Source organism: Protopterus annectens, chromosome 4.part1 (genome assembly GCF_019279795.1).
Source record: "Protopterus annectens isolate FY-2018-M chromosome 4.part1, PAN1.0, whole genome shotgun sequence".
Taxonomy (NCBI): domain Eukaryota; kingdom Metazoa; phylum Chordata; order Ceratodontiformes; family Protopteridae; genus Protopterus; species Protopterus annectens.
This window is the reverse complement of record NC_056734.1, coordinates 198,523,892-198,547,099: the sequence shown is the minus strand read 5'-3', so window position 1 is coordinate 198,547,099 and position 23,208 is coordinate 198,523,892. Positions and strand designations below refer to the sequence as shown.

Here is a 23,208-nt window from a genome sequence, read left to right as displayed (position 1 = left end):
TAGGGACAGATGTTGCTTTTTAGACTTAAAAATTTGCTTGAATAAATGAATAATAGGTTTTGCATTGAATAAATAAATAATAGGTTTTGCATTGGCACACATTTTCTGAAAGATATGAAGTCTGAAAGAATGACTTCAATCTTCAGTGATTTTCTAGAAAACCACAAATTTTATGAGGAACAGACCAAAAATATGATGCAAAAATCTGGACAGTTGAAAGGTATGCTGTTAATAGAGGGTAGCTACACATTTTCCATTCTTCCCAATTAGTCTACAGAAAACCTTCACATGTCTCTTAATGGAACGTAGGTACACATTTTCTATTCTGTACAATTATTCTACAGAAAGCCTTCACATGTCTCTTAGTGGGGGATACAGGTAATTTTTTATGGCCAGTATTTTTTTTTCTGTTTCTGGTCTTACCACTCCTTCCTGTAAACTATCTAAATGACTAGGTTTCCACCATAACCAGTTTTCTTTTCTTATCATTCGGTCAGTCCTGCCTGTTTAGGGATTCTAGTGCAGCCTGTACATTTGGTAAGTGAGGACTGGGAGAGTCCTCTGAATGAATGACCACTTCAGCCAGGTATGCAGTGGTATGTTGTATGTAGCACTTCAATGTGTTATCCCTCAGCTTCTAAAATGCAAACTTCTTACATTGAATGGATGTACTATATCACTCTGCTACGCTATGTCTATGGATTTTTCCTCCTCCTGCAGTCCCACGGTACTTTAAAATTCCATTGAGAGCTGTTGCGTTACATTTTTATAAGAACCTATGGCACTGTGCAGTCTATTAATTTTACAGCCAGGTGTTTTAACATTAGATTAAAGAGACAATGAAGACTTTTTTCCCCACTACTTGAAATGATTCCCATCAGTTATATATTGTCTCTTGGGGAAAACATAAAAACTGAAAAATATTAAGACAGCGAGCTGTTCTGACCTTTAGCTTTGAGAAATAGCTAGAACGTGTTACAGAATGAAACATGCTATGCTTATATCAGTGCCAGACAACAAAGTATCATTTAATTTATTAGAAATTTGCTCATCTTTCCTGCTGAATCACAGATGTTAAAAAAGCAGCAGATGCATTAAACTTTGCTATCCACCATACAACTGCAATTTTAGTCATTAATATTGGGTTTGTGTTCTAATTTTGGGTTTTCATGCTTTGACATATATTTTGTAGCTGTGTTTGGATGTTTAATCTATCTCCTCATATTTTTCTTTGTTTCTTGGCAGGTGCCCCTGAGTCCAGAATGTACTCGTGCGATAATGAAACTGGTTTATTGTCCTCACTGCCGTGGACTGTCCAGTGTGAAACCTTGTAGTAACTATTGCCATAATGTTATGAAGGGTTGCTTAGCCAATCAGGCTGACCTAGATGCTGAATGGAAGAACCTTGTGGGTAAGCTCTATTTTCTTAAACCATTCGTCTGACAAACTCATTTATTTATTTATCATTTGTTGACCGGGAATGTCCGACTAGGTTCCACAGAGCCTGTTTTCAGCGGAGGCCCGGGGAGAAATGCTCCAGATGCATGTCTTTGGAATGTGGGAGGAAACCGGAGTACCCGGAGGAAACCCACGCGAACACAGGGAGAACATGCAAACTCCACACAGAAGGCACCCCAGCCGAGAATCGAACCAGAGAACCTCTTGCTGTGAGGTGACAATGTTAACCACTGCACCACTGTGCCGCTCATGTACAGGACAGTTTGTTAACATGAATCTAGATGCACACCACAAGTGCAAAGTGGAGATCAGGAACATCAAAACGTAAAGATCCAACTGTTTTATTTTAATTATTAGTTTCAAATCTGATGTCTGAAGATTCTGGCTGATAGTCATAAACATAGTCTGCATTGTGTAGCGTTAAAGCACAGAAAGAGGTCAAATAAAACGGGTTCCTATTACGTTATCGAACGATAATGTAATCGAACGATCAAAACTTCGAAATGGCAGCATTTCGAAGATCGCATTGTGGGATTGCAGTACAGTGAGGACTGGAATATTTGCCCTTTCCTCACTGTAGTGCGATCTCAGAGTTGGTATTTATATTTAGCGGGGAGTGGGGGGGGCATAGCCCCCCACAATACAAGCTTCGAAATGCTGCCATTTCGAAGTTTTGATCATTCGATTACGTTATCTTTTGATAACGTAATATGAACCCAAATGAAACAGCCCTGCACAATTCACAAAAAGTGTGAGAACTACTTGTGATGTGTAGAATAATGGTTGTGGACCTTTAGAATATTAAGGCAGATGATGATAACCAGAGGAATAATTATGCTGGACATGATTTGCAGTCTTAAAAACAGAACACCAGAGGCAACTGACAAAAACATTACATGTAACATGACACACCATAAAGTGAGTAGAAACATTTCCTAAATCCACAAAATATACACAGAAAATATGCAAAGCTATGCTGTTGTTCAGCATACCAATCAGTTTAATAAGCTTAATAGTTGCCCAAAACCACTATGAAATCATCCCAAAAAGTAAGCAGCTCCCAACACCTCTACAGTGCCCATGGTCACAACTGATCAACCAAGTATGACATGCCATATCCTACATGAAGTTTTTCAGTATTAACCAATAACAGTCCCTCTACCAACATAACCCCTTTAAGTAATGCTAAACAAATGAAGTTGACATATTTAGGAATAGCATTGCTCATGCAGATGTAACAATAGTAATTGATCTACTTTGCCCATCTCTGTGCTTTTTTGTGATATGATTATAATTTATCAGTATACATATACTGTGCACACTATGAAACATAATGGAAAGGACATAGGATCATAGGATGTTACTAGACTAATGGTTCTAGGGCCCTTACAAGCCTAGCCAAGTTCAGCCCTTGTTCCCAAGAGTGTCTGTTTAAAGCAGACACTAAAATCAGCACCTATTGTCCCTCTCTAAGAGGTACACAGGTAGAGCCACCTTTCCAATTACTCATCCAATTGTCCAAAGCGCACTTTAATAGGATCAACAAGGAGCTCTGTTTAACAAGAATTGGAAGCCTGTTCCAAAGGTGAGGCAATCTCTGGGAGACAAATCTGTCCCTCCAGTAGGTTCAGTTGATGTTGCATACCAGGTTGAGGTCCTTAGAGTGAATGACCCGTGTGCCATTTGACTTGCAAATGTGCAGCATTCCCATTAAAGTAGGGTCAAAGATTGCCTTATATGCAAGGCACAGGTCACCTGTGAGTAGTCTGTATGACACAGAGTAAGGTGAAAGTAATTTCAGTCTGTCCACATATGACAGATGCTGGATACCCTAAATTTTCATTGTAAGGATGCAAAAAACTCCCTTACCAGCCTCAGTAAGAAACTGAGATCCCTCATAAAATCCTCTAAAGCTAGTTACGAAAATAAAATTGACAAAGATTCCAAAGACAACCACAAGGCATTCTATAACTATGTCAAGAATCTAAATGGCAATGCTCAGATCTGCTCTGAGCTAAAACAGAATGGCATTAAATATACTGATCCTAAGGAGATTGCCAATACCCTAGCAGACTGATTCAGTGCCAACTTCACTCCCCTCTCACCCCCTAAATGGCCCATCTCAATACCGGAAGACTGCCAAATTCCGGTAATAACGGCCACACAGGTAAAAACACACTCTCCAAAGCTAAGAATACAGCATCCATGGGACCAGATGACATCCCAGGCTGTGTACTACATGAACTTAAATATGAACTGGCACCTCACCTAAGTGTCATGTTTAATCATAGCCTCACCTCAGGTTTCGTGCAACTGAGTAGCGCAGAGCTACAGTTATCCCACTCCACAAGGGGGGATCCACCTTGGATCCCAGAAACTACCGTCCCATCAGTCTGATGAGCCTTATCAGCAAGGCCATGGAGCGTATTATCATGGAACTTATAAACAAAGATATTGGCAACCTTCAAACACTGGACCCCACCCAGTTTGAGTTTGTGAAGGGCCGATCTTGTCTCCTGAACCTGATTGACTTCTTCGAATCAGTCTCCAGAGCCATGGACAAGGGTAAAGTGGTTCACACAGCCTATCTAGACCTAGCCAAGGCCTTTGACACCATCACTTTGGAATCATAGATAAACTTACTAAGTTGGACATTAATCCCTACGTCACCCAATGGGTTGTTAACTGGCTTACTGACAGAACCCACACTGTAAAAGTAGCCGACTCCAAATCCAGCTCCAGACAAGTGACAAGTGGAGTAACTCAGGGTTCAGTCCTGGGACTGCTCTTGTTTGGCATCTACTTCTCCGAAGTACAGGCCAACACTAAGGGACTCTGGCTAACAAAGTTTGCAGATGACTGCAAACTGGGAGCCATTATTGAATCCCCCAATGATGTGGATACTCTACAAAAGGGCCTTACAGAAACAGATGCTTGGTGCCAGAGCCATGGGCTCAAGCTCAATGCCAAGAAATGTATAGTTATCCCCTTTGGGAAAAAACATGTACCCATAAATTACCATATAGGTGGCAGTATACTAAACACCGAATGTGTGATAAGAGACTTAGGGACACAGGTGGACAGTGGTCTCATCTTCGATAACCACATCGCCACAACAGTCAGGAAATCCTTCTATGTGGCACACCTCATCACTAAGGGCTTTTCATCCAGAAAAAAGGAGGTCATTGTCCCACTGTACTCATCCCTCATTAGAACCATTATAGAATACAACGCCCCGTTTGGTATGTACCTCTCAAGACATCTGCAATAACTGGAAAGGCCACAGAAATACCTCACTAAAAGAATCACAGGCCTAAAGCAGATGCCCTATGCTGACCGCCTTAAAAAACTCCAGCTATACTCTGTCGCATATCGTCTACTCAGAGGCAATCTCTGCTTAACATACAAGGCCATGTCAAACCCAGAGCTGTTGGACATGCTACACTTAAAGAAATCCCAATCCCTCAGAGCCACACACTCCAGGGATCTAAACCTTGTCATCACAATAAACAAAACATGCTGGAGGGATAGGTTCCTGACCCAGAGACTCCCCAGACTCAGAAATAGATTGCCCATGCATGTCGAGCAAAGTGCCTCTTTGGCCCTCTTCAAAAGGAACCTTGATGATTGGATGGGAGAAAGGAAATTCACCTCGGGGATCATGTCAGTTGCCCTGCTAGACAGGGGTCCAGGGAAGTAAATAGTGTGGGAAGAAATAGCCAGGGAATTGTTATGGCTAGGCTTGTATAGGCCCTAGGGCTGATAGCCTAGTACCAACCTATGAACCTGTGAACCTATGGTCTCTCCAATTGCTGCAGGTGCTTAGAAAGGTACATTCCAAAGGGAGCATTGTACTTTATTATTGGCCTGATGAAGAGTAGAGGGGGTTTAAGCCTCTTTTTTTCCTGGAAGCAATTCCGTTACTTTTGAGATGAGCAATATAAAATGCCCTTTTTACCACTGTGAAGACATGGTGATCAAAGATAAGGTTGCTGTCAACCCGAGTGCCCAGGTCTACTGAATGAGTCCTTAGTGTATTGCTATTGATGTGGTAGTTTGCAGGAACATTGCTGTTGCTGAAGAGGATGATAATGCATTTTTCCTGAATTTAGTTTAAGACAATGATTTTGGCACCTCATAAGTCCCTCTTGCAGAATGTTGACATCATTAGGGAGCACAATAACTTTTCTCAGTTTGCACTCATCAGCAAACTTTGTCAGCCACAGACCTTTTAGTTTTTTCCTGGACTTCAGAGAAGTAGATTCTGAACAGCAGGAGTCCCAGAACTGATCTCTGTGGAACACCACTGTTTAGGGGTCTGTTTGAGGAGGTGGAGTCCCCTATTTTGACTGCATGAGTTCCATCAGTGAGCCAGTTTGCAACCGATCTGACAGTATATGAGTTGATACCCAACTGGGTGAGTTTATCAATGATGCCTGAGTGGGGGATTGTGTCAAAGGCCTTGGCTAAGTCAAGGTAGGCTATATGCACAGATTTACCCTCATCTAGGGCTTTGGTGACTGTCTTGAAGAAGTCCACCAAGTTTAATAGGCATGATCTCCACTTGACAAAGCTAAACTGAGTGAGATCAAGCATTTAGAGATTTTTTATATCCTTGTTGATAAGGTCCATGATGATTCACTCCATGGCCTAACAAATAAGTCTGGTCAAGCTAATGGGTCCGTAGTTCCTGTGATGTGTGGATGCACCCCCCTTGTGCAAAGGGATGACGGTAGCTGTTTTCCATTTCTCTGGGATAAAGCCAGTGCTTAGGCTGTGATTGAAAAGAGTTCCCAGTGGCGTTGCTAATTCCTGTTTTAACCCACATAGAAAACAGCCTGAGATGTTATCTGGTCCCATAGCGGCTGTGTTTTTGGCCTTGGAGAGGGCTTTTAAGACCTGCTCCTTAGAGATACTAGGTGGTGGACAGGTGGTGGGGATGCATTGGGGTATATGTGGCGGGGACAGGAGAGTGAAGTTTTTACTGAACCCGTCAGCTAGCAGGTGCTATATCCACAGATTCTATATATTTAGTACCATCAACTACAAGTTCAGTGCAAATCTAGAATCTTCCTTTGAGGTTACGGATGTAACTAAAGAATGCCTTATGGTTGTCTTTAGTTGTGGAAGCTAATTTGGCTTCATAGTTAACTTTGGAAGACTTCACAAGTAGTCTTATTTGCTTGTTTAAGCTGTGGAGGGAGTGTTTCTGTCAAAGGAAAAAACTTCAAAGACCAATACACATAAGGTTCAGATAAGGCACATTTAATAACTTGCTGCAAGGAGACAAAAACATGCATATACAGGATTTTGCCCAATTACTAACAGGAAGTATGCTATTCTTATACTGTTCTACAAGACATTGCCTTCTGTAGTTGACGTAATCAAACACAACTTTCAGTATTGTTCTACAGCAGATGTTACTCAGATTTTCTGCTGACATGACTGGATTTATGAAAAACATTTTGAGAAAAACAACCTGGCCTTGGTGGCCTCTAGCCCGTTACAAGCTTCTATTGTGTAGTTCTAATACATGTGTTACATTTCAAAGTACTTTTCTAGTTTAGGCACAAGCAAATGCTGATTGCAGTTCATATTTTCAAGCAGTCTTTGTTCTGATTATCTATAGCTTCTGCAGCTGCGTATTTTCTCACAGCACAAGTGGAACTCCTTATCTAAGTCTCATAACATTTATACAAGTGATACATCTATTCATTGTTTTCCTGACAAAAGCAGAAATTATCTGCTTCCCTGTAAATTTCCAAAGCATAAGCAAAGATTATAGCTGCACATATTTCATGACAGTACAAGGTTAGAAAGCTTCTGCAATTTGTACAGATTTAGAATAAATGTGTTAACCCTTTTCAAGCCTTAAATTTACTAAGCATATTACTAATACACACACTAATACATATTTTTCTGACATTTCCCCCCTTTTAATACTTTTATTCTACTTTCAAAATAAGCATAAACAGTTTTTTCTTCTCCTAACCTCTTCCCACTTAGGATTTGCAGTTAAGAGAGTCATTCAATTTAAACTTATGAAAGCATTTTCAATCTTTTAACAGTTCTTCAAACTCAGTACTTTGATATAAGGTTTCAGAAACTGACATGTCTATAAAGTCTTTAATCAGTCTTTTCATGCAGGGGATGCCACAGCAAACACATACTCCCAGTAGGATCATTCCTACACAAATGGCAATCAGGATGTTCATTAGGATAGTACCCCACCCTCCAAAACATTTCTGGAAAAAGTCCATCAGTGGGTTTGGTCCTGGTTTGGTCATGGCCAACACTTGCTGAATTACCTCAAGGTGATTGTCTATCTCGTGTTTATGGTCAGGAATATGCGAACAGCACTCCTCCTGGATTAAAGCGCAAGTACCGCCTCTCACCGCTAGGGTGAAGTCAAGAGCCATGCAGTTTTGAAGCACTACAGTTCTCATGGCATTCAGTTCATCAGTCACCAATTTGAGAGCGGAAAAAGTTGCATTACTTATTACTTTGAGAAGTTCAGACAGTTTTCTTAGCTCCCAGATCGATTTCACTGCTCCATATGCTAATATGCCTGTCCATGATATGACACTATCACTCAAGTTCATGTGTGTCAGTCCATTGCCTATAGAATGATGGTTTTTCCAACGTGCATTGATTTGCCCCACTGGGTTTACAGGTTTCTTGATGACTTCTCAGACATTCCGAATTTTTCCTTGAGACAAAATTGCAGTGTGTCGTATGGCTGGGACCAGGTAGCCCAAAAAACAACTGCCGGACCAATTCTCAGGTAACCACTTATATGCCTTTCTGCCACATACAAAATAACAGTCCTCTACTTTAGTAGTAACTTTGCTATGAATATACACTTGCCCTGCATGAAACATTTTTCTATCAATTATAGACAGTTGTTTATAGAGAACAGAATTATGTTTTACTTCATCACTTGTTTTGTGCATCAATTCAAGAAATGAATCATAGTTTAGAACCTGCATTGTTAGCTTTAGTGTAACATTTATAAGGAACAGTCACATTGCAATTGCTCCAACCCACCTGAACAGTATCTTTTTTATAAAAACACACAGTTCCCATTTGTGGAATAAACAAGTGCAATGCTATTTTCTCTTGTGATGTAATGGTTGAGGTATCATAAATCAAGTTTTCCCAGGTCTCATTGACCCCTAGGGGGATTGTAGTCATTAATAACCCCCCGTATGCTGTCGGCAAAGCTGTACAAATCCAGCAATTCGAAACATTGAAAGTCTCAGCATACACATATTTAATTGCCTGGTAAGTGTTGAAGTTTGGGTACCAGTTTATGAGTAATGCTTCACGTTTATTCAGTTCAGTTTGTGTGGCTGGAAAAAGGAACAGCCACAACAAAAAGATTATTGTCACTAATACAGTTAACAGGATGATTATGCAATACTTCTGAGGAAATGGTTGTTCTGCATTCCTGTTTTTTCTGGATTCTATCATTTTTCCTCTTGACATGTGACAAGATTTTTGTCCAGTTCAAAGTTCTTAACTAGTTTGCAGTGCGTCAGGTGGATCCACGAGGCACGCTCTGCAATCTTGACTGCAGTGGGTGTCGACAGAAGCACTTGATATGGACCTTCCCACTTTGGTGACATCCAATTCTTCTTTTTTATTGTCTTCACCCAGATCCAGGTTCCTGAAGCCACTGCCACTTCTGATGGTCTGGTTTGTTCTTTATCTGAAACAGAATTTGACTGCAACAGATGTTTAGAATTCAACAAATTTCTCATATACTCTGCTAGTGTACAGTTGGCTTCCTGGTCAGCGGGCATGAGAGGTTTCCACTGAGGTATATAATAAGCCCTTCCAAATAGTTTTTCAAAAGGAGTCAATCCTTTTGCATTCAGAACAGTTCTCATGCTCAACAGTGCCAGGGGCAGACAGTACACCCAATTTCCTTCTGCTTTTAACTTTCTTAGCTTACTCTTTAAAATCCCATTATGCCTCTCAACTAACCCTGCAGATTGCGGATGATATGCACAATGATTTTTTAAAGAAATACCAAAATGTTTACTTAACTGCTGTATGGTTTGGTTTACAAAGTGTGTACCATTGTCACTGTAGATCCTTTCCGGAATGCCGAATCTAGGGATGATTTCTTTAACAAGGATTTTTGCTACGGTAGCCACATCTGGATTTTTAGTCAGAAAGGCTTCCACCCATCTGGAAAAAATATCTATAATGACAAGACAATACTTCTTATTTTCACATTTGTTCAATTCTATGAAATCCATACAGATAGTATGAAATGGATATGATGGTGTAGGGAAACTCCCTTGCTTAGGCTTTAACGCCCCTTGTGCATGATGTTTGTTACAAACGTGGCACATTAAACAACATTTTTTAGAGTAGTTTAAGAATCCATATGTCGTGAACACTCGGTTCACCAGCTGTACCATCCCCCCTGTTGAAACATGGCATTGCCCATGGCTCAACAAAGCTGCATATCTAAACAAATTAGATGGTAATATCGGTTTCCCTTCTTTAGAGATGTACAGCCCCTTTTCGAGAATTGCTCCTCGTCTTACCCATCTTTGTTTTTCAGCCTGCGTAGTAAGTGTCTGCATTGTCTTTAACATTTCTAAGTCTAAAATCTCAGAGGGTTGTAATTCCTCATTTAAAAGAAATACTTCTGAAGCTACCTGTTTTTCAGCTGTATCAGCTCTCGCATTACCTTTTGAAATCCTATCCTGTTGTTTGGTATGAGCTGTGCATTTACAAATAGCTACTTTTTGAGGTAACTGAATAGATTCTAAAAGATCTAAAATAAACTGTGCATGATTGATTGGTTTGCCAGTAGATGTTATCATTCCTCGATTTTTCCACTGTTGCGCAAAAACATGTACAGTAGAAAAGCGTACTGGCTGTCAGTAAAAATGTTCACATATTTACCCTTTGCTAAGGTACATGCCAGTGTCAAGGCAATCAATTCTGCTGCCTGTGCCGATAAATTGTGTGGTAAAGGTTTCGCTTCTATAATCTCAGTATCAGAAACTACTGCATATCCTACTAGGTTCTGTCCTGCAGGACCCCTTTTGCACAAGCCATCCACGTAGTATGTCACCTCGGCATCATCCAAGGGGACATCCGTGAGATCTTTTCTAGGCAGTGTCTTTTGCTCAATCACCTGCAGGCAGCTGTGTGGTGTGCCATCTGCAGGGGTTGGGAGCAAGGTAGAATGGTTCAGAGTCATGCATCGTTCAATTGTCATATGAGGTTGGCTCAACAATATAGTCATACAGGAAAGATGCCTAACAGGGGAAAGATATGCTACCTTCTCTTGCAGTAAAATAATCATGACTGCATGAGGCACTCTCAATGTGAGAGGGTGGAACAAAACTACTGAGGCCGAAGCCTGTATTGCCATTGCAGCTGCAACTACTGCTTGTACACAGTGGGGTAAAGACCGTGCCACTGGATCTAGTTGTGATGAATAATAAGCAATGGGGCGTTGCTTGTCCCCATGCTGCTGTGTTAACACTGATGTCATATAACCTTGCTTACAGTCTACAGTTTGGAAAAAACGGTTATGATAGTTTGGTAATCCTAAAACTAATGAGGACGCTATTAACTGTTTCAGTTTGCAGAAAGCAGATTCTGCTTCTGGTGTCCATTGTAACAAATCCTGTGCTGCCATAGGCTTTTTATATATCAGGTTAGTCAGCGGTGAAGATTCCAAGGGACAGTTTGAAATTCAGCTCCGGCAAAAATTAGTCGTACCCAGGAAGGACATCATTTCCTTCTTGGTAGTGGGTTTTGGTGCTTGCAAAATCGCTACTTTTCTGTCCTCATCTAATGTCCTACCCTCTTTGGATATTACATATCCTAGGTATTTAACTTGTTTTTTCCAAAGCTGCAGTTTACTTTTGTTTACTTTATGTCCTTCAGTGGCTAAAAATTGTAATAGCGCTATGGTATCTTCTTTGCAATCTTGCTGGGTGGGGGCCGCCAGCAGGATATCATCAACATAAAGTAAAATCTGACTGCCTCTTGGTGGGGTAAATCCCACCAAGTTGCTTGCCATTTCTTGTGAGAATATTGTCGGACTTTCACAATATCCCTGTGGTAGTCACGTATATGTATACCTTTTCCCCTGAAATGTGAATGCAAACCAATATTGGCTGTCAGGGTGTATCGGTATCGAAAAGAACGCATTGCTGATATCTACTACAGAAAAATATTTCTGCTGAGGTTTTAAATCATTCAACAGGGTGTGTGGGTCTGGCACTGTAGGTGCCCTTGGTATTACTGCGTCATTTACAGCTTGTAAATCTTGGACCATACGCCATTCTCCATTCACTTTCTTAACAGGAAATAAGGGTGTGTTACATGGTGAATCAGGAGATTCCACCACCACCCCTTCCTTAAGTAAAGCTGCTATAATAGGATTGATTCCTACCTCTGCATCTTTTCTTAAGGGATACTGTCTTTTCTGTGGTCTAAATGCTGACTTTGGCGTGATAGTAACTGGTCCCACTGTACGAATAAGTCCTACATCTGACTTTCCTGTTGACCAAAGAGTTTCTGGTATATTCTGTAAGGCATTCTCTTCCTCCTTTAATAGGAGTGCTAATCAGCTGTCCTTGCTAGACTGCAAGTGCACGGCTGGGTTGGTCTGAGTTATCCAATTCAACTTCTGCATTTGTATTCCCTGTTCTGACAGTTCTAACTCTGTCTGCTTTTCCCATCTCATGACTTTTTCTCCTAAGTCTACCCATTTTACATTCTTGTCCTTAGTTAAGCTAACATGTGGTAATCGATTAGATTTATAGAGTGCAAAGAACTCCTGGGGCAATGAACAGCTGGCTACACTGTTCCCTTCCATGTCCCATTACAGATTATGTAATATCAGTCTGTTTGCACGATTTCCAAACAGTTCTTGCTCATATTCCTTATCAGGTCCTGATGTTTTACAATAATACGGTGTACAGTGCAACAAATGTTGTTTATCAATGTCAAGGGAGGGGAACTTGCTGATGGCTACGTTCATCAACTCTTCGGTCACTGCCCCTGGGCCAGTCGTAACCAAGTCCTGGCTGTACCAATAGAACATTTCACCCTCCGATTGCACTGCAAAGGTATCAATTTGTCGCTGTGCTTCCATACCCTGCATAGTCGGAACTACTGCTATACTAAACAGCTGCATAAGGTCTCTGCCCAAGAGGTTTACTGGGCATTTTGCGGAAACAACAATTTTGCTTTTATGGGTCAATCCTGAAACAGGATCAGTTATTGCAATATTATAGGAGAGGGGCTCCGGATACAGCTGTCCATTAGCTGCTTTCACTAGTATGTAATCAAGTGACTCTGAATTCTCTGGCAGTTTGGAGGGATGTATCAGGGTCCGTGATGCCCCTGAGTAACACAAGAATTTGACCTCCCTCCCTTCTACCAGGAGTGTAACTTCTGGTTTTGTGTCTGCTATATAGAGCTCTAAGCTCAATAAAGCTAAATCCAATATTTCATTTAGGTTCATAGGTTCATACTAGGCTATCTGCCCTGGGGCAATTATAAGCCTAGCCCGATTCTGTATGGCGTACGCCACCCCTTGATTTGAGTATACTGTGCCCTTTTTAAGGTTTAGTTTACTGTGCCTCTGTCTAATAGTGACATGGGAGTAATCCCTGGGACAAACCTACGATCCCCCATCCACTTATCGAGATTCTTCTTGAAGAGATTCAGTGAGGTGCTCTGCCTCACATGAACTGGAATTCTATTCCAGAGTGAAGGGAGCCTCTGGGTTATGAACCTGGCCCTCCAGCAAGTTCTATTTATTTCTGTGCTGAGGTTCAAGTCCCTCGAGCGTGTGGCTCTAAGGGATTTAGATTTACTGAGGTGGAGCATGTCCATTAATTCTGGATTTGACATAGCTTTGTATGTCAGGCATAGATCGCCTCGAAGTAGGCGGTATGCAACTGAGTAGAGCTGGAGTTTTTTTAACTGAGCAGCATATGGCATCTGTTTGAGACCCTTGATCCTCTTGGTGAGATACTTTTGGGGCATTTCTAATTGCTGCAGGTGTCGAGTAAGGTACATCCCAAAAGGGGCATTGTATTCTATGATGGGCCTGATGAGGGATGAATAAAGGGGCACGATTACCTCTTGATCTAGATGTGAAACCCTTCGTGATGAGGTGGGCTATGTAGAAGGTCTTTCTAACCACTTTGGCAATGTGGTTTTCAAAGGAGAGATTGCTATCAACTTGGGTCCCCAGGTCCCTAATAACTTTCTCTGTACTTAATGGGTTTCTGCCTATGTGGTAATTTGTGGGCACATTGTTTTGCCAAAGGGTATGACTATACATTTTTGGCATTTAGCTTTAAACCATGGTGCTGGCACCAGTTATCTGTCTCTGTGAGACCTTTTGAAGGATGTTTGTGTCAGCTGGAGAGTTGATTATGGCACCCAGTTTGCAGTCGTCTGCGAACTTGGTGAGCCATAGTCCTCCCACGTTTGCCTGTACCTCGGAAAAGTATATACAGAACAAGAGTGGTCCCAGGACAGAACCCTGTGGGACGCCACTTGTGACCGGTTTTGAGTCTGACATGGCTCCAGCAACTCTCACTCTGTGGGTTCTGTCTTTGAGCCAGTTTGCACCCATCTTGTGACATAGGGTTTATATTTAAGCTGGATAGCTTATCTATGATGCCCGAGTGGGGTATTGTGTCAAATGCCTTTGCAAGGTCCAGATAGGCTGTGTGGACTACCTTCCCTTCATCTATGGCTTTGGTGACTGTTTCAAAGAAGTCAACCAGGTTCAAAAGGCAGGATCTGCCCTTGACAAAGCCAAACTGGGTAGGATCTAGTGTCTGTAGGTCCCCAATGTCTTTGTTTATGAGCTCCATGATGATCCTCTCCATAGCCTTGCAGACTAAGCTAGTCAGGCTTATGGGGCAATAGTTTCCAGGGTCCGTAGAGGCTCCACCTTTGTGGAGTGGGACCACTGTTGCTGTACGCCATTCTGTGGGCACATATCCTGTAGTGAGGGTGAGATTGTATAGCTGTTTTATTTGAGGGATTAGTTCCTCTTGTAGTTCATGTAGGACGCAACCTGGGACGCCATCTGGTCCAATGGAAGCAGTGTTTTTTGCTTTGGAGAGGGAAGCCTTCACCTGAGCATCTGAGATGTTTGGGAGGGAGCCCTCTGCCGGGATAGATTCTTGCTCCTTTGGGGAGGGGTGGAGAAGTTTGCACTGAATCTGTCTGCCAGGATATTGGCGATGTCTGTGGGTTCAGTGTATTTTTGTCGCTTAGAATCAACTCAGAACAAGTCTGGGAGTTGCATCCCAGGTTTCTAACATAACTGAAAAAGCCTTATGATTGTTTTGGTGTCCTGTGCAATTTTTCTCTCGAAGCTGGCCTTGGAGGATTTTATGAGGGATCGTAATTTTTTGCTAGTACTGATCAGAGATGCCTTCCCTATTAGGGATTTTGCTCTATCATGTAGTAGCTTCCTCCTTCTGTTGTACAGTTTATTTATGGCAGGGGTCCACCAGACTGGACGCCTGCCTTTGGATGATTGGGTCTTGGTTTTGTTTGGGATAGCATGATCCATGCATTCCTGGAGATGTCCGTAGAATGCATTTATATAGGATTCTATAGTTTTGGCTGTAGTTTCCACTGGCCCTGGGGCCTTGAAGGATTCCACTTCGGTTTTGAGAAGTGAGAAGTTCGCTTTTGAGAAGTTTTTCACTGTGGTTTTCTGGGCTGGGGGTGGGGTCAGGATGTGGACATCCAGTGAAATTAATTTATGGTCTAATCTTACCAATGAGGGATATACTTCTGGTGTGGAGCATAGAGTCCCCATGTTGGTAATGATCAGGTCTAGTATGTTGTCCCCTCTTGTGGGAGTGGTGACTAGTTGTTCCATAGCATTTGAGTTTATAATTTCCAGGAATCTTTGGGCTAAGGTGCTGGGGCTTGAGTAGTGCTTCCAGTCAATGTTTGGGTAGTTGAAGTTGCCCAATATAATGGTGTTCGGAGAGATCTTCATGTTCTCCAATGTTTTCAGGAAAGCCGAATGGGATTCCTGACTTTGAGAGGGTGGTCTATAGGATGCTATAAACTGAAAAGCAGTCTTGCCCACTGTTAGTTGCACATGGATGGTCTCCGATACTGCAATGCCACTAACCTGGAGGTGTGGATATCCTTGATAAATATGGAAACTCCCTCCTTTTGTGGTTCGGTCCGGTTTTGGGGCGAAAAGCATGATATGAGGTATAGCCTGGTAGTGCTGGGGTGCTCTCTGGAGCCTTGAACCAGGTTTCTGTCACTGCACAGATATCGATGTTCTCCATACTGAGGAAAGCTTCGAGTGCATGCATCTTGAGGTTAAGACTTCTGGCGTTTAGCAGCATTACCCTTAGTTTCTTGTTCCTTGTGCTGTCTATGGGGGTGGGTTTGATTTTTGAGCCTTGCCTAAAAAAGGCACTATGGGGTGGCAAGAGCCTTTGCCAATATCCGAAAGCCCAGTGGTGACAGGTGCAAGCCATCCCTAGCGAAGCAACGTGGCTTGTCGAGCATGTCATCCCAGGCTGACAGACACTGGATCCCCTTTGAATGACACCAACATTTTAGCCAATTGTTAAAATCGATCATTTTGTCTTTGTACTGTGGCATCATTCTAGGTGAGGGTAAGATGCTGCTCAAGGTCAGGGTCATACCAGCCTGGGCTACATGATCAGAGAGCTCCTCTATGTCTCTTTTCATGTAGTCCAGGGAGGTACGCTCAGGTCATTCACACCAGCATGTACAATGACTGAGTCATATTTGTATTTGCTTTGGAGTGACCTGAGTGCTTATGCTATGTGTCGGATCCTAGCACCCAACAGGCAGCTCACTGTGACCTTCTCTCTATTCAGCCTGGTGAGCGGGACGTCAGTGTGTCTGACAATAGAGTCACCTATAACAAGAGTATCAGGTGTGTTATTCAGCCTTAAGGGCTGTGGCTGCTTGGCACACTGACTTTGTGGGTTATGTATTGTGTGTGTTTTGTTTTGAGGTAGCGTTTGCTTGGATGTCTGCTTTGGAGGTCTCTGTTGCTTAGGTAGATTTTTATTTAGAGCCTCCGAGTATGTTTTGTGTATTTATGTGTTTGGTTCGCTGATGTGGTGGGACTATGTGATACTGGAATTGTGTTGTGTGAGGTTACCTTCTCCTCCTGACTGGTTACACCAGTTTTGAGATGAGAGAGCTCAGCCTCCAGTTTGGCTAAATAGTTGCATCTCTCACATATATTTCAACCTGTTTGGAGGAGGAGAGGGTTGTCCGTGTACATGAGACAGTTGTAACATTGCCTCAAAATTCCCAGATTCACCAGCTGGACTGAAGAGGAAACCATTGACTGACCTTTGGACATGCTAGAGTAATAGGGAAACTGAATTTAAGATGGACCAATAGAGGACAGGGTAATCGTAGAGAGTATAAGAGTAAGTAGTGCTTATGGTTTAATAGTGCTAACTTGTAGGATTACTTAATTGGACCAGTGAAGGGCCTTAGAATGAGAATATGGTGTTTAAATTGAGAGATAGAGCAGTTCTAAGGGAAAAAGTGAAGAGCAGACTTTGTGGAGCCAGGAATAGTTTAAACCCAATTAGGCAGTGCTGCCCGATGTTGCGCTATGCACAAAAATGCGCAAAACCGCGCAAAAGAGGGTTTTAAGAGAGGAAGATGAAGGAGTTAGGAATTGACCCAAAATGGCCAATAAAACTACAGTTTCAAGTCAGTAACCACTCCCACAGGGGCAGGCAGGCTGCTCAATGTTTTTCACTGCCACTGATCAACAGAGAGACTTTCCTTTAGCCCAAGCAAAAAATGGCCTCACAGAAACTTACAAACAGTTCAAGAACAGCAAGCCTGTAACTGAACTTTTTAAATCTCAGAAAAGTGGGAAAAAGCAAGATTTTTTTGTTTTTGTTTTTCAGAGATAGCAGAGGTTAACAAGTATCAGCAAGTTATAACAGTGCAGTAAATGACCCCACACAAGAGTGCTAGGCCAAAGACAGATAAAATGCAAGTTTTGAGAAAAAAAGATTTTAAAAATAAGTGCAAACAGGAAATTCAGTAAACAGCTCTAGGTTGTGCTCTAAATACAGTTACTAATGCAGAAATCAAATTTAACAAGCCAGAAAATGCTCAAAATAGGCGGCTATGCAGAAAAACTTAGCAAATAAACAGAGGAAAAATACTTAAAGTCTCAAAAGTGGCTCCTTTCTTCTCTCAGAATTTTCTCCTCTTGGTGGGTGCTTCACCAACAGCCAACAAGCCTGAAAAGATGCCAAAACCATGAGGCAGCCAGGTTTTAAGAGAGGAAGATGAAGGAGTTTTGGAATTGACCCAAAATGGCCAATAAAACTACAGTTTCAAGTCAGTAACCACTCCCACAGGGCAGGCAGGCTGCTCAATGTTTTCACTGCCACTGATCAACAGAGAGACTTTCCTTTAGCCCAAGCAAAAAATGGCCTCACAGAAACTTACAAACAGTTCAAGAACAGCAAGCCTGTAACTGAACTTTTTTAAATCTCAGAAAAGTGGGAAAAAAGCAAGATTTTTTTTGTTTTTTTGTTTTTTCAGAGATAGCAGATGTTAACAAGTATCAGCAAGTTATAACAGTGCAGTAAATGACCCCACACAAGAGTGCTAGGCCAAAGACAGATAAAATGCAAGTTTTGAGAAAAACGATTTTAAAAATAAGTGCAAACAGGAAATTCAGTAAACAGCTCTAGGTTGTGCTCTAAATACAGTTACTAATGCAGAAATCAAATTTAACAAGCTAGAAAATGCTCAAAATAGGTGGCTATGCAGAAAAACTTAGCAAATAAACAGAGGAAAAATACTTAAAGTCTCAAAAGTGGCTCCTTTCTTCTCTCAGCATTTTCTCCTCTTGGTGGGTGCTTCACCAACAGCCAACAAGCCTGAAAAGATACCAAAACCACGAGGCAACCAGGTTTTAAGAGAGGAAGATGAAGGAGTTTTGGAATTGACCCAAAATGGCCAATAAAACTACAGTTTCAAGTCAGTATCCACTCCCACAGGGGCCGGCAGGCTGCTCAATGTTTTTCACTGCCACTGATCAATAGAGAGACTTTCCTTTAGCCCAAGCAAAAAATGGCCTCACAGAAACTTACAAATGGTTCAAGAACAGCAAGCCTGTAACTGAACTTTTTTAAATCTCAGAAAAGTGGGAAAAAAGCAAGATTTTGTTTTGTTTTTTTTGTTTTTTCAGAGATAGCAGAGGTTAACAAGTATCAGCAAGTTATAACAGTGCAGTAAATGACCCCACACAAGAGTGCTAGGCCAAAGACAGATAAAATGCAAGTTTTGAGAAAAAAACGATTTTAAAAATAAGTGCAAACAGGAAATTCAGTAAACAGCTCTAGGTTGTGCTCTAAATACAGTTACTAATGCAGAAATCAAATTTAACAAGCCAGAAAATGCTCAAAATAGGCGGCTATGCAGAAAAACTTAGCAAATAAACAGAGGAAAAATACTTAAAGTCTCAAAAGTGGCTCCTTTCTTCTCTCAGCGTTTTCTCCTCTTGGTGGGTGCTTCACCAACAGCCAACTTCCTGCACTTCCTCTATTTCTTCTGTCACATCCTCTACTCCTTCTATCACATTCTCATTTGTCCTTTCTCTGCTATCCCCTTCTAGTGATTCTTGACTATCATATAGTCAGTCCTCACCCTCCTTGTCTTCCGTGGTTGCCTTCTTGTTTTTCTTGCAATCCCTTGCCAAGTGTCCCTTTTTACCGCATTTAAAACATTCACCCCTTTTCTTTCGCCCTTCAAAGTCCTCTGATCACTGATCAGATTGTCTGTTTCCCTGGGCATTTCTCTTGCCCTTTTTCCCGGACTGTACTACATAGACTTCTGCTCCATCTTCTACAGAATATACTTGGGCTTTCTTTTTCTTTTTGCTATTAAAATGCCTTTCGGCATGCCTAGCATATTCAGGTAATGACTGTAACCTGCTTGTACGATGATCTACCATGTGCTTTGTAATAAAACTGCTTATGGGTGCAATGCTGCCTTTCAAAAATGCATTCTTTAACTGCTGCTCATATGGGGAATCATGTGGCTGATCTTCAGGAACCTGCATTCCACAATGGTTATTAAAACATTCCAACAGTCTGGCATAATATCTGTCAATAGTTTCACCTTCTTGTTGGCTGCATTGATTAATGCAAGTCCAGTCTGCCCTAGGCTTCCATTTCCCAGAGATGTGGTCTGTAAGACCTTTTACTCTGTTGTCTAGTTCTGCGCTGCTATGTGGGAGGGGTCTGTGTGCTGTATTACAGGGATTCCAGTTGCTACTAATTATGTGCCAATCTGGTCCCACAATTTGTCTGACTACTTTTTCTACTTCTTCTCCGTTTAAATTATAACTTAGCCTCATTCCTTGTAAATCTTCTAAGAACTTTCTAAAATTAACTTTTGGATGGGGAATTCCCTCAGTGGCTTTTCGGATGTCTTCCGGAGTCCAGGGTCTATACACTAGAATAGTTGAGTCCTGACCTTCTTGCCCTGCCTGAGGATTAGGTACTTCTATGAGTGGGCATATTTCTTCTTCACTCATAGGTCGTGAATTCCTACCCATTTGATATAATTCACTGTCCCCTTTTGAGTTACCCACCCGTGTTCGAGACCTGGTCTCGATGGGATCTCTAATAAATGGTTTTGCTTTTGTAGTGTCTCTGTTTACAGTGGCAGCAGGATATCGCGGGGGTGGATTAACTTGTTCACTTGCTTCATATTCTGGTAAGGGAGGTGGAGGTGCTGATGCCATTACTAAGTTACCGTCCTCTTTGTCTAAAAACATTGTTTTTGAATTGTTGTTTTGTTCCCTACGGTTTACTTCCTCAATCCACCTGTGTGCCTGAGGAATTCCTAATTAGCGCTGCTTTTTTACCCGACCTTTGAATTAAGTTTTAAGCTGTTTGACAAGTTTGATAAGCGAGGATTTTTCCAATTTACCATCAAATTCATACTTATTAACCCACTTTGAGTAGTATTTAATATTATCAGCACGCTGTGACTGCATGTATTTTGTGTCTTCGGTTAACAGCGGATTTTGGGGTCTTTTTGTGCAATTATTACCCATTTTGTTCTACCCTTTTTAATAATTATGTAACTCCTTATTTTTAATGTGGTACCATGGATTTTGTTATAGTCTCTTCAGAATGACTGCCTACCTACTCTGTTTCCCTGATCTATGACAAGACAGTAATCTTTTCTGTCCCTGACTTGTAAAAATACAGTCCTGATAAAAACAATACAAATCTAGTCCCTGATCTAAAACAGAAAAAAAGGTAGATTCACCTTACCTGAGCCTTCGTGATTGATCACCTGGTTCGTGAAAAACCCGTCCTTCAGTCGCAGATCAGAAAGTGGCTGGCCTCTTTTGTATGACAATTCAGCCGGAGAGCTTTTCAAATAAGAAGAACCAATGTGGTTTCTTCCCCATACGGTTTCAAGCCACCTGGCCTGTCTGATCCGAGGCGAAATGAGGGTTTCCGGTCCGAAGGACCAATCTGTCAAAGGAAAAAACTTCAAAGACCAATACACGTCAGGTTCAGATAAGGCACATTTAATAACTTGCTGCAAGGAGACAAAAACATGCAAATACAGGATTTTGCCCAGCTACTAACAGGAAGTATGCTATTCTTATACTGTTCTACAAGACATTGCCTTCTATGGCTGACGCAATCAAACACAACTTTCAGTATTGTTCTACAGCAGATGTTACTCAGATTTTCTGCTGACATGACTGGATTTATGAAAAACATTTTGAGAAAAACAACCTAGCCTTGGTGGGCTCTAGCCCGTTACAAGCTTCTATTGTGTAGTTCTAATACATGTGTTACATTTCAAGGTACTTTTCTAGCTTAGGCACAAGCAAATGCTGATTGCAGTTCATATTTTCAAGCAGTCTTTGTTCTGATTATCTATAGCTTCTGCAGCTGCGTATTTTCTCACAGCACAAGCGGAACTCCTTATCTAAGTCTCATAACATTTATACAAGTGATACATCTATTCATTATTTTCCTGACACAAGCAGAAATTATCTGCTTCCCTGTAAATTTCCAAAGCATAAGCAAAGATTATAGCTGCGCATATTTCATGACAATACAAGGTTAGAAAGCTTCTGCAATTTGTACAGATTTAGAATAAATGTGTTAACCCTTTTCAAGCCTTAAATGCACTAAGCATATTACTAATACACACACTAATACATACTTTTCTGACAGTTTCTAGTTTTGAATCCGTTCCTTCCTACTCTTAGACAACAATTTTTTTCTCTTATTGTATAGCCTGTTAATGGCAGATGTCCACCAGATAGGTTTGCTCTTTCTTGAAGATCTTACTTTGGTCCTATCGGGTACAGCAGAGTCAATATAATTGGACAGATGTATGTATAAAACATTGGTGTATAACCCAACATAGGTGGCCGTTCCATTTGTCGGGGGGGGGTGAGGCTAAAATGCTATTTATGCTGTCTCGTAAGATGTTGTAATTGGCCTTTGAGAAGGTTTTTAGTGTAGTTGCTGCTGGGGGTGGGGGGTCTGGTGTTATAGTTATTTCTAATGAGACTGATTTGTGTTCAGATCTCACTAAGAAAAGCAGTACACTGGGGGTGGTGCAATGGTCCCCCATGTTGGTGAGTACCAGATCTAGGATATTTGATCCCCTTCTGGGAGCATCAACCAACTGATCCAAGGCATTGGAATTAATGAAATCCAGGAATCTCTGGCAAGTGAGTTAGAACACGCATAATTTACCCAGTAAATGGACAGGTAATTAAAGTCGCCCAAATCCAGGGTGTTTGGTTGTATCTTGACTGACTCAAGTGGATCCAAGTAGGCTGAGTGGATATCCTGTTTCATAGAGGGGGTCTTATAGCTGGTGATGACTTGAAGAGGGATTTTATCAATAGTCAATTGCACCTGAAATAACTCCAGGGAATTGTGCTGTGTAACCAGTCTAGAGGTGTATTTATCTTTAATGAATAACGATACACCAACTCCCTTAGTTCACGCACCTTCAGTTTGTGGTCTGAACGTGTGGAAAGAAATGTAACCCAGTATTGCTGTAATGCTCTCCACAGCTTTAAACCAGGTCTTTGGGACTGCATACATGTCAGCATTTCCAAGGTAAGGACTGCTTCCAGTGAATGCAGTTTCAGGTTTAGACTCCTAGCGTTTAGCAGCCTGACCTTGAGGTTGTTTTTAGAGGGTAGTTTACTTTAGGAATTTTGTCCTTGTGACATGACCTAAAGAAAGGCACTATGTGGGTGGCAAGAGCCTTAACCAGTAGCCGAAATCCCAGGAGTAACAGAGGAAGACTACCTCTGGCAAAGCATTGAGGTATGTTGGCCATATCATCCCAGGATCCCTTTAGAATGACACCAGAAACTTAGCCAATTGTTGAAATCAGTCATTTTTTGTTTGTATTGTGGCATCATCCTAGGCAAAGGTAAAATGCTGCTCAAGGCTAGGAACACATAATCAGAGAGCTCAGTCATGTGGCAACTCTGTAGGTCCCATTCTAGAATGCGTGCACCCATTGTTCAGAAAGCAGACTCGCATCAGTAAAAAAATAGGTAATTAAAAAAAAAATAAACAATCCCATAGCACAGCATCAATTACTGTGACTGTCTGAGGCCTTACAAGAATGTGTGTATTCCCATATCTGAATCTGCAGAGATATAATGAAGCTTTC

General features: G+C 41.6%; 1 protein-coding gene across 1 annotated transcript in view; it reads left to right on the top strand.

The window, feature by feature from the left end:
- Nucleotides 1-23,208, top strand: part of GPC1 (glypican 1) — a 1,908,824-nt gene that overhangs the window by 1,597,561 nt on the left and 288,055 nt on the right. Inside the window, exon 4 of the mRNA XM_044070103.1 lies at nucleotides 1,246-1,411. Within this exon, the coding sequence (XP_043926038.1) occupies nucleotides 1,246-1,411 (166 nt within the window). The remainder of the gene's footprint in view (nucleotides 1-1,245; nucleotides 1,412-23,208) is intronic.